Genomic DNA, 12,884 nt, shown 5'->3' with positions numbered 1-12,884 from the left:
ACAAGTTCAATATCAAAACAGATTAATGTTTTTAATTTGTTGCCAACTTCATACACTTAGAATAGCATTCAAGATACAAGATTCATAATTACACAACTTACCTTGTCTGAGAACACAATACAGCCACAACGGAATACCAATAGAAAAATATCTGTTTTCACATGGGTTGTTTTTTTAGGTAATTATTCTTGAAATTGTCTTAGTGCTAGCAAACAATTTTACACAAGATCTCAGAAAGAAATGCAAACTTAAAACAACCACATTTGGTCAGAAAATAAGCCTGTCTATATAAATACCTGACTACCATACGATACTGTATGTTAGTCAATCAGTTCTGTTGCAAGGTAAGCTAATATACTACATACTTTCCTGTTACAGCAGGACCTGAGGAAATTTATATCATTATTTAGTAGGCAAAAAGAGGTAAAATCCTGAAAGTCTGCCTTCTCTCCTTTGACACTTATTATGCTTAGAAAGAAGAAAGAATTCTCCATTTTCTTTTGGCTAACTGGAGAATGAAAGGGAGCTAATTCACGCTCATACTCTCCTTTTCTCCTTCACAATCTTTACCAGCTACCTGGAGAGTAGATTGCAATGATTGCTGCCATCCTCTAGAGTTGAGTGTGTTGAACCGTTCTCGCGTCATTATTGGTTTGGGTTTACTGTATTTGGAAGGGTGTTCCTCCTGTCTTCTCCCTTCATTAGGTCAAAATTGCAAGAGTACAAAAGATTTTTGTAGGGGAAATTTAAAAGCAATGTGTCCTCACAATTTGGGTGAAAGGATATGAGAAACTGGAGGTGAGAACCTGACAGAACACAAGATGCCTCAAAACTCTGTTGCTGCAAGATATCTACCACCTGTGTACATGATATAACATCAAAGGAAGTATGTCCTTGGTTCTTATAACAACTATATCTTGTTTGCCCCAAGAAACTCATCTGCAACTCGTCTGCTGTGCAGGCCCCAGCACTGCCCAGGGGGCAGAGGCAAGGGAGGCTTTCACAGAAACCATGTTGGACAATAATTGGACAAGCACAGGTAACTGTCACGTTGATTGGTCAAACTACAAGTTGACAGGGACCATAAATTACCATTGCCCCACCCCCTGCCAATGGGACCCTCAGCACCGTCGACCCTCACCATCATTACAAATAGAGAGACCTGAGAATCACGGATCAACGGGATACTGTTGACTCCGGAGGACCTCCAAGTCATTGCTCGGTGCAGATCGAGGCAGACCTGCTGGTGGTGACTTTTTCTTGCATTACTCTGAAACACTGCTTCTCTTTACCTTCTTTTCTATACCTCTGCCTTTTCTCTATCGCCATTTAGCATTATGTTAAGGTAACAGTAGTAAAGCTACAGCAAACAGCATTTGGCCTCATTTGTGCCTTAATCGCATCCACGGAACCATTCTGAACACCTCCTGGACCAATTGGACTGGGACCTTACAAAGGGAAAACAATAAGTGTTCTAAAAAGATATAGACCATGTGTGGAGGAAAAGCTAGTTCAAAAGAACTTTACTAAAGGACTTTCTTCCTTTGAAAAAAAACAGGTTTTTTTTCACTTTTCTCAGAATGATGTTAACCATGATGCCATATACAGTGAAGAAAAGGGAGGAAAAGGAGAGTAACATAAAACAGATTTACTAGGAATTTAGTACTAAGAATGTCTATCCCACTTTTGAAAATATAGTTCTACACAGACTTAACTAAAATGGTAACAAGAATGTTCAGTCTTTCACTACGGCTCTTGGATCGCTCTAACTCCCTTATGCTTCTTTTCTTCTTTTTTTTTTTTTTTTTTTTTTTTGGTTTGGTTTGGTTTTTTTGTTTGGTTGGTTTTGGTTTTGGTTTTGTTTGTTTGTTTGCTTGCTTTTTTGTTTTTTGTTTTTTGTTTAACTCTGCATCTCAATGTAATGATTTGTTTATATTCTGGGATTGACAGGAACAACTGATGCTTCCAAGAAAGAGATATTTTTAAAAGTTTTACTGTCCTTGGATATTCAAGTGCTGACTTTATACTTAGCTCATTCTTAAAGAATGTTCTTCTGAGTATTGCTACTTCTTGTGTAGTAAATCTCTGCTGTGAAGTACAAGAATGAATACTGTTTTAAATTTGGCTGCTATCCTGACCCCCAAGAAAAAGCGTTTACAATGTGACGGCTTTAGATACATATTCTGATTCAAGCTTTTCTCATGAAAGCATCTCTTTGTCCAATATATCATAAGTAAACTGATTAGCTTCTGAGATATATTTTTTTAATCAACACACCACTAAATCATGAGGTTATTGACTCTTTAAATTATTTCCATCTTATTTTTCTAGTGTATTCATTAAGAGGATGCTGAAATTATGAATATAGGTGTCATGATCATTCTAAATCATCCATCAAGTGCGTCTGATGTTATTCTTGCAAAATCTGTATTTGAGAACCAGTGAGTGATTATGAGTATTCCTTTGTCATACTGCCAATAGGAAAAAGGTATTCATGGATGGAATCCAATTATGAAAAGCCTCTATCATTTATACTGTTTTACTTTAGTACAGATTTTAGAACAGTCAGATGGAAATCTGATTTCGTCATTTTACAAAGCCTGTTTAAAAACATCTAAGGAAAGAGCAAACTGAGCAACAATCATCTAAAATAAATGTTTTAATAAAGCAAAAGTTCACACCATTATTATAAAATGAGAAACTATTATTATGAGATGGGAAATGCAGATGTTTCTTACCTGTAAAGCCCTTGTCACATTCACAAAGAAAAGTATTTGGAGTAACGTTGCTGCAGTTACCATTGAAACACGTATGTGGCTGGCACTGTCCAACTATTTCTGTACAATTTTTACCTATTTAAAAGGGATAATAGGAACACTGAACTTCAGTAAATATTCATATTTTTTCCTGAAATGTCAAATGTATATGTAAAATAAGACATTGTATTTAATAGATAGGCGGATGGTTAGATAGGTAATTGTGCTAACATTGGTTGCTAGTTTTCACCAAAATTACTTACGTTCTAAAACAAGGCAGAAAGATATTCAGATTCTGTAATATGAGCTATGGTGCTTAACCTCACCTGTCATCCAGTTACAAATTCATTTCTAGCTTTAAATGAAGAAATGCTATTATACTGTAGTATTTGTTTCTTTATGACATGAATCTACCTTACAGTTTCTTCCAGCATTGTGAACAAAAGACGTTCTCATGTGGAGTCCAATTTGACTGATTTTTTCTTAATATGCAGCTTTCTGGAAATTACAATTCCAATTATAAGTTGTTTATGTTATTACAGCATATGGGTCTAAATACCATATAATTATGCTTATCACTTCAGTTGTTGCTATGAAATTATTCACACTTCAACACCTTTTCAAATTTCTAACAGACTTCATTTTATGGGAGGCACTTTTTTCCTCCCTTGCTTTTGTGTAGCCATGTCCATAATATATGATGGTTTAATCTCCTAGATCTTCTTGTTTACATATAGTTTATTTACTGGACCAGTATTGCCAGTACAAAATTATGGCACTAGACAACACTGTCCCATGTAGGTTAACAGAAGATTTTAAACATTGCTTATTGATAACTTTAAGTAAGATGAATTCTTTTAACATAATTTCTTGAGAATCTCTCCATTACTTTGAATTAAAGTAGTACCAGACACTATTTGATATTATTATTTTCAAAGCATTTTACACAACCTGCAGAAATCATAAAAGAAATGGATAATATACTGCATAACATCAGTTTTCCACTATTTTACTAAACTTTGAATAATTATAAAAATATTTTTCTCATAACATTGACTTATGCATACCTGAATAATTTCTATTTGCAAATGCATTAGTAACCAAATTATTATGCAGCTTGAAAAGCAATTAAAAATAAACTACAGCAAACTTTATGCACCATAATCTTCATTTCTCTGTTCTATGATCCTCACTTTTTCCTGACTCATCAGCTGTTCCATAGCATAGCATTGCTACTGTGAGAGCACAGAAGTGCAGTCCATCAAAGGAACATTGCTGGTATTCTGCTCCACACATACAGAAATAACTACAGCAATCCTTTTTGTGATGTGAATGAATATTTCTGGTACTTTCTAAAGGATTTCTGAACTCCATTGCTCTGAATACAGGAACAATATACCCATAATTTCCTTCATCCTCTTTTCTTCATCCACGAAATGGAGATAATAGTTAGGTAAGAATGTATCTAATTATGCTGTACTTTCTGGCAGTCCAATCCCAAACCTAGATTAAGTTTCTTCAACGGGTTTTAGGTAAGTACTGCAATATTTCCTGAACAGAATTAGGTAGGTTTTTTTTTTGTTTGTTTGTTTCATTTGTGAAATATTTAATTTATATGTTTAGCAAACTAATTTGGAAAGGAACTTTACAGCACAACACATTCTGGAAGAAAAGAGTAAGTATTTTTTTTTTTGCTTGCTCTTCTAACTAAATGCTTGACTTTTCAATTAAAAACAAATTTTGATTTAAAAAAATTCTCTAATGTAATTTAAAAGGTCTTTAAACTGAAAAGGGAGGGTTTATGGCAGGCTGAAAAAGAGGTTCCTTTCAACAAGACTGTTTGCAGTTTTTCAGCAGTTTGGTTAATTAACTATTTTTTGGGAGTTTACTCCAAATTATTTATGTTACCTGGTGTGATAACTTGAACTACTGAACAAAGAAACAAAGAAATCAATTACTTCTGTAAGTTCACAAGTATTTACCAATGTCTCATGCTTAAGTGGGAAAGAAGTATGACAACAACTTATTTTGTTTTTCCCCACAACGCACACATGAATGTAAGCAAGTAAAAACTGTCTTCAAATGACTGCACAGTCTCCCAGAAGTGACTACATATAAAGCAGGTGTGGTAGTGGCAACGGACAATCAAATTTTACAAAAACCTTGCTAATGATGTTCTCACTGTTTTACTATCTGTTAAGGAAAATGTATTATCTATGTGACATTTATTCCTAGAGGGGAAAAGAAATACCTGAAAATTTTGGAGGACATGTGCATTCGTAAGAATCTCCAGAAAGTTCTGATTTCGCAGTGCAGGAGGCATTGTTGTGGCAAGGTTTAGTGGAGCACATATCAAACTTCTGGCAGAATCTTCCAGAATACTGTGAGAAACAATGGCAATGATATGCTTTTTCCCAAACATGGCTTAGACATTTTCCATGCCCAGAGCATAATGGAGCATTTGGAGACTGTTGGCAAAACTGCTGCTTCACGGTTATGTTCAGACGAAGGCCCATATTGCACAATAGTGGGCCTCTCTTATGAAGCTCTGCGAAGTAATGAGTTCCAACACCAAGCCACTTAGGGTCAACTTGGTGCAGTCCTCTTATCTGGCAAACAAAAATCAATGCCTCTTGAAGAAAACCAGCTTTAGGGCAGTTAATAAATTCTTCTTTGGAGACATTTACCAAACTCATTCCGTAGGACTGAAAGGATGGCTCAGAGGAGATGAAGAGACTATCACCTAATTGAAGCTGTAAGGGGCATATCTGAGGAATACTGAGATTTTGTTCTTCCGAGATTTCCCCAGTAATACTTTTATTCATATTCCAGCATTCAGTGTAAAAGTCTGCGCAGATGTTTTCCCTTGGTGTCCATTTTACGACAGCAGGTTTTGGTTCCACTTGCCATTCAGCAGTCATTTGCCTCTCACATATTACATGCCCGTTTACAATGCATAATTGAAGAAAGCATGCGAACATGTGAACTGCTGATTTTGTCATCATTGTTTCACCTGGTAAATGAGAGTTGTTTTTCACACCTCTTTCATTATTGAGGGTAGCTTCAGAACACTTGTTCCTTAACGTTCATCGTATTTTCCATGGCAGCCTAGAATTTAAACAGAGAAAAATATATTTGTTTGCACACCAAATACAGCTGAATATCAAAACCTCATTACAAAAATAGAAAATACACAATGAAGCAAGGTCTACACCTAATTACGCTGATGTGAAACTGGAATAAGTCCAAATAACTGATCAGAACTACACCACTGTAATTTAAGTCAGAATTTTCCTGTTTCTATTCCTGCTAAAGATTTTATTTTTGTTTAGTAAATTTCACTGTCCTTATGTATGGAAGAGAAAGAGCTTAAAAGCATACTTTACTATTCCCACCCTCTGTTGACAAAAAAATAATGATAACCAAGTTAATATAGGACATCTGTAAAAAAACTAAGAAGTAAACCAAAACATCTCAGCTCTAGTCATGAGCTTCAACAATCCATGTTTTCCTGAAAATGATTTATCATTAATTTATGATAGAAGTAGATATTCTGAAGATGTAGGCATGTGAATTATGGCTTCAATGAAGAAAACATACAAGCACATCCTGAACTCTTATGTTCACATACACTCAGCAAAACACTTAATTAAATTCTTAGTTTCCAAAGTATCTATGTGAAAATCTAAGGTCCTTAGTCATATGCTTGAGGTTTTTGATGTTTCACGGTCAAAGCCAGAAGACTACAGAGTCCTCCAGATATTGCTTTAATTACATAATTGATATTGCAATTACATAATTACATAATTGATATTGCAATTGATATTGCTTTAATTACATAATTTCATTAAATGTCCTCTTTTTCCTTTGTGTACTTAAAAAATATTTTGGAGCACACTTTGGACTATGCTGAAAGATCAAAATAGGACATGAAAGATACTCTTTGTGGAAACCTTGAACTGGAGAATATTAAATGATTCAGTGTGCTCTTGAAAATTATAGGATAATATTGAAGGCTGGTATTCAGTCTCTCCTATTGTCACCTAAATCGAGGTGAAAACATGTAAAATTTAGCTATGTTCTATTATAAAATTGCTGTGCATGTGAACCTGTCCCAATGACCTTTGTGAAGCAGAGTGATGAGCACTGTTTGAGCCTTTGAAGTTACCAGAAAGGTATGGACTATGACCAACTAGTAGTAAAAATAGCATGTTTGAGGCTTAGAATATTAAACTCAGAAGGGGTAGAAACTAGATTTTGATCCTCCTCCTAGAATAGATTTTGTTTTAATTTAATTTCTAAATGCCAATTCTACCTTCAAACAGTTGAAGTACTCTAAAGACCTAGCTCCACTGCCAGACAAATATGCTAATTTCTAGTTCCTCTCTCTGTCTCTGTATTTGCACCCTGGGAGCTAATTCCCCATACTATAAAAGAAAGGACATGGTTCTGCAAGAAAACTACCAGCCTTGTTACAGAATACTCGTAGTCTTTCTATTCTGAGACCATTCCATTATCTTCAGAATCTCATGATGTTCAATGACACTATTAGATAATGTGCTATCTAATGTGTAGCTTGGATCATTTAGCGTTCTTTCTTTAAAGATAACAGTGTTGAACTATTATATCTATTATAGCTGCTATTACACCTGTCACTACTATCAGGTGTAAAAGTCTGTGCTCTATAATACTGTATATTTAGAAATCTTACATCCAGGAACCCATTTTAACATACCTTTTTCATAACGAAATTTTCTCAGGGGTAACTATAATAGAAGTTTATAAAAGGTTATTTTTCTTTTTTAGACACTTCAAAAAGAAAGCTATTGCATGTCTAATGCAGAAGAATTCTTGCCCACTTATAATACAGTTTGCCCTTCATTCATGTAATTATGCATAGTTCTGGTACCATATACAGTCTTCATTTTTACTGGTAAAGAAAATGCGCTTCCTCACAATAATCGTATGGGATAACACTTGTGAAATATTTTAAATTAAGCAATCAGTAGTATTATAACAGTTGGTACTCTGTCTTCACAAAAGTCATTATTAGTCTTCATGCAACTGAAAGATTATTATGGGAATACTGGAATTAATAATGTTAAGTAAACAAATACATCCTCTAAAAGCAGTGGAAAAAACAGGGGAAGATGGAAAAATATCAAGAGAGAACAAAGATTGTTTTTTTAGAATAAAATCAAGAGGGAAAAAAAGTTATATAGTGAAGAATATGAAAAATAAAGAGCTATGCATGAAATAGAGAATCAGACAAAATGATATCATGAGATGAAATTTGAAAGTGATTATGATAATTGCTATATTTTAGGTCTGCTTTAGGCAGATGAAAATCTTCCTATCTATAAACTCAGATGCTTCCATGTAATTGATGGAGACAAAGAAAAGTCCAAGACTGGCACTTGTATGGACACACAGTAAAATACCTGAAGAAAATCTATTAAAGTTACATAAGGCTGGGTGAAAAGCAGCACAATACTCTATTTTGTACTAAAGAAGAATTAAAGCAGAAAGTTTTATGCAGAACCCCAGGGAAGTCATTAAAAAGAAAAAGTGAGTCCCAAGCTATTTTCATTCCAGTCCAGTATCTTAAAGATTATGTTTTCTTTCTATTAATAAGAATTATTAAATACTAATGAAATAAATAAAGTACATTTTAAGCGAGACTGGAGAAATACCCACAGAACATAAAGGACTCTAACAACCTGTCAGGAAAAAAACAACAAACAAAAAACCAAACCAAAACCAAACCAAACAAAAACGAGTCTATCAGAGATAGAAGAGAATACACCAGAAAATGTTTAGGAACATCATGACACAATGTTGGGGTCAGGAATCAACCTCCTCTTGCCACCTCCCCACACATCTCAGTTTCTGGACTGCCTGCCTGTGCTTGAAGTCAGCTCTGGTAGGACGGGGCTGCAACCTTGGATCAAACTGCTGTGAAAAGGGCTGGGGGAGCTGGGGTTTTGCTGGGGGTCTCCCCACTTCACTCAGGAGCTGTGTTTAAGCTCAGGCTCTTGTTTTGGCCCTCACCTGGCCTATGCTGCGAGTGGGCTGGTACCTGACATTATACCTTGCCTACCTGGGCCTCGACTGTGACCCAAATATTTGACTTACTGGCTTGATCTCAGGACCTGTCTCCTCACTGCGGACCTGTCCAGGAACCACCGGACTGTGGAACCACTGGCTCTGTGTAAGCACTGCTCAGCAGTAACTAAAACAGCCCTGTGCCAGGTCCTGCATTTCAATCACAACAACGCCAGGCAACGCTACAGGCTTGGGGCAGAGTGGCTGGAAAGCTGCCCAGCAGAAAAGGACCTGGGGGTGTTGGTGGACAGCCGGCTGAACATGAGCCAGCGGTGTGCCCAGGTGGCCAAGAAGGCCAATGGCATCCTGGCCTGTATCAGGAACAACGTGGCCAGCAGGAGTAGGGAAGTGATGGTGCCTCTGTACTGGGCACTGGTGAGGCCTCACCTCGAGTGCTGAGTTCAGTTCTGGGCCCCTCACTACAGGAAGGACATTGAGCTGCTGGAGCGTGTCCAGAGGAGAGCCACCAAGCTGGTGAGGGGTCTGGAGAACAAGTCATACGAAGAGAGGCTGAGGGAACTGGGCATGTCTAGTTTGGAGAGGAGGAGGCTGAGGGGAGACCTCATTGCCCTCTACAACTACCTGAAAGGAGGTTGTAGAGAGGTGGGTGTTGGCCTCTTCTCCCAAGGGAATAATGACAGGACCAGAGGAAATGGTCTGAAGTTGTGGCAGGGGAGGTTTAGATTAGATATTAGGAAGAATGACTTTACTGAGAGGGTGTTCAGGCCCTGGAACAGGCTGCCCAGGGAGGTGGTGGAGTAGCCATCCCTGGAGGTATTTAAGAAACGTGTAGACGTGGCACTCCAGGGCATGCTCTAGTGCCGGAGGTTGCTGGTTTGTGTCTGTTTGTGGGTTGGTTTTTTTTTTGGTGTGGTTTGTTTGGTTTTTTTGGTGGTGTGTTTGTTTTGGTTTGGTTTGGGTTGGGTTGGGTTGGGGTTTTTTTGTGGTTGGACTCGATGATCTCAAAGGTGCCTTCCAGCCATGAAGATTCTGTGATTCTGTGATTCTGTGATTCTTCAGAGAATGTAGGAGAAGGTGCTGTATGAAGCGTATTGACAGAGACAAGTATATTGACATATCCTCTATCAACTGGAGAAGTGTATTTACTTTCTGCAGGCATGCTCTGCATAGACCATCTACTCAAGCAAGCTCCCCCAAAGGTTTTAAGCTAAGAAATAAAGCCATGTTTTATTGGAACAGCATGCTTGATTATAAGCTTTTTAACAGAGAAAAACAAAGAAGACAGAACATACACAGAAAGGGTTCATTAACAGCTCTTACCTATTGCACTGTGTAAATCACCAATCCTAGTCATCTCAATGACTTTCTGGCTTGCCTCAAACTTTGTGTGCTTCAGTCCTTAGAAGGTATTGTCATCACTTTGGAGACCTGTGAGTACTAGTCAAGAGTTGCAAGTACCCAGCTCCCTACGGTGCCTGCCTCACCAATATCTTGGACCTTCTCTTCCAAACATGAAACTCTCCTTCATCCTTCTATTACCTCCTTCTGTCACCAATGAGAGTATAAACTAGATTCACAGGAATCCACTGTTAAGCTCTCCTCCAAAAGCGGTGATAACACTGAAGAGAAAATGACTCAGGTTTCAGTGGTCATTAAGAGAGATCATAGTAGGACACTCAACTGGGAGGAAAGACTAATGTGTTTTGGTTCTTCTGCAGATGGTTCTTGCATTTAAATTATAAAAAATACATTACTTCCTTCTTATCCTGCAGGAAGTATGATTTAACAGACAAAGACACAATATGAAGATTTTTGGAGTGATATTGTAATATTCCGTTTATGAAGAATCCTCCACAAAGAACTCAAGTAAGTCTCTTCAGGCCTGACTTTGCTTTACAGGAGTAACATTGACTCTTCCCCGATGTTTCATATCAAGGTAGATTTAAGTTCAATTGTTCATTATTGTTCAATGCAGAAACAATTTGTTTTATTAAACAATACTTCAGAAGGCACACTAGATTTGCCTTCTGTGTTCCTTTTTACTTCTTTCATGTTGAATATTCAACTGTTCTAAAACATTGTTTGCTGCACATAATGTTAGTACATTGTGATTCGTGAGGTGTTACTGCCTTGAAATTTCAAAGAAATGGTCTTCAGAGGTTTTTTCTCTTCATTACTGTTTCTACATATCAAAAAAATTAGATATTAGAATCATCTCACCTTCTCATCAGAGAGATGAGAAGGTCAGCCAATAGTTCTTCATTCCTCTTCCTTCATTTGACGACTTTTCTTATTCAAAATAACGTAATATTATATACTAATTTTAAGTCTTAGAAAAGTTACTTGAATTTTCTTAGGGAAACAGTACTCTTTTTCCATAAAAGGCTAAACAATGAAACAGTCTGAGATAAAAGTACTGCTAATGTAATTAAATTATCTATGGTGATATCAGCCCATTTTATAATATGACAAGTCACAAAACGTGAAGTACCTTACACTAAGCTGATTTGAATATTTACACTAGTTTCATTGACTTTGAATTGAGATCTCTGTGAATGATAGATAAAACCATCAAAGAAGAAAAAAGGGTAATAAATCGTGCAGTAATGAGCTCTGCACTGTGAGCACAATTAGATCTTGAACGTTAGCATTGCTCAGTTTAACAGAAGACTACCATACCATGAACACCTCTATATGTAAAACCATTTATATGCATTCAGTAATGCCTGATTTTATACTAAATCTGAGTCTCAGTGTATTTTTAGTTTTTTTGTTTTATATATTGCTATGGACTAATTTTCGAAGTTAAACAAATGTACTAGTACCAATAAATATTTTCAGTATGTTTTTCATTTTTCAACTGTAGTTAAAACCTGACTGAAAAATCTAGATGCATTTGGATAGTTGGCTGTAACTTGTCTTTAAAGTCTAATATTTTCATGAGTATGCTCCCAACACAGATCAGTAGTTCTTCAAATTGCTAGACTTAGAAAAGATCAATTTCAGATAGCATACAGTTTCTTACAAATAAAAAATAATTACAGAGATTTTGTCTGTTGATATTGTTTCTAGGATTTTTCAGTACCTTTTTCTTTTCTAGTAGGAGACGTGGCATATTTCTAAATTTAGGAAATAGTCACTAAGACAACTCATACTAAATTAAGATCAACTGTACATTAACTTCCATGTAGGTGTATTCTTAAGAATCTCATTCTTCTATATCTTTTACAACTTCAGTATTCAAAACCTGGAACCGTATTAAGGACATAAGTTGCTGGTGTAGAGGAAATTGATCTTTACTGCACTAAACATCCAGATGCACAAATCAATTTTAAATTGATTATCACCTTGTTTCCATATCTTTGAGGTTTTCTGAGGTAGATATGTTATAGGTGTGTTTACAGTCACCTTTTCATTAAGATCAGAAATATACTTCCGAAGATAACCCCAAATCATCCTCTCCTAGCATACTTTAGTTCGCATAATATAGCAATCTCAGAACAAGTGAACCTTCAGAAGAAACAAAACTGAAATAAATGCTTCAAGAATGTACCTAGAGTACTCCAGCACTAGGAGGTGGGAAAAAGGCGTTGATCTTCTATACTGTTAAAGGTAGGTTCTTGGAACAATTGTGACCATTACCAACTATTACTTTATCAGTCAGTTCTGAAGCACAGTTTGTGAAATGTCAGGCCAAGGATCATTCCCTATAGGCAGTCAGAGTGCAGACACAAGTTCTGGAGGAGAAGAAAAAGGGATAGTTTGAATAGGTCAGACAATCCCATTAAGACTCAAGACTAGACAACAGGCTCTGGAAATATTCAGTTACTAGAAAAATGTCTTCAGGCTTTTAATGTAGGATATGGTTATGCTATTTCAGGGAGTTGGGAGACATGACAAAAGATAACGTCTATGTCTACCTGAAAAAATAATTGCCCAGAATGTATGACCAAGAATGCATGTCCAGAATATATGATTGCTGTTTTGCTAGTATTTCGGAATATATTATATATAAAAGCAAAATTATTGAACCTGTGAATAATGACAATAAATTAAATTATA

At 36.3% G+C, this 12,884-nt stretch overlaps 1 protein-coding gene across 1 annotated transcript in view; it reads right to left on the bottom strand.

Moving 5' to 3' along the window:
- The window catches only part of EYS (eyes shut homolog), an 895,325-nt gene extending 887,844 nt beyond the window's left edge, over positions 1 to 7,481 (bottom strand). Inside the window, exons 1-3 of the mRNA XM_074153627.1 lie at positions 7,468 to 7,481; positions 5,008 to 5,834; positions 2,739 to 2,852 (exon numbers count right to left, since the gene is read on the bottom strand). Coding sequence (XP_074009728.1) covers positions 2,739 to 2,852; positions 5,008 to 5,834; positions 7,468 to 7,481 — 955 coding nt within the window. The remainder of the gene's footprint in view (positions 1 to 2,738; positions 2,853 to 5,007; positions 5,835 to 7,467) is intronic.
- Positions 7,482 to 12,884: the final 5,403 nt, after the last annotated feature.

Source organism: Numenius arquata, chromosome 9, assembly GCF_964106895.1.
Source record: "Numenius arquata chromosome 9, bNumArq3.hap1.1, whole genome shotgun sequence".
Taxonomy (NCBI): domain Eukaryota; kingdom Metazoa; phylum Chordata; class Aves; order Charadriiformes; family Scolopacidae; genus Numenius; species Numenius arquata.
This window is presented reverse-complemented; position numbering and strand designations above follow the sequence as displayed.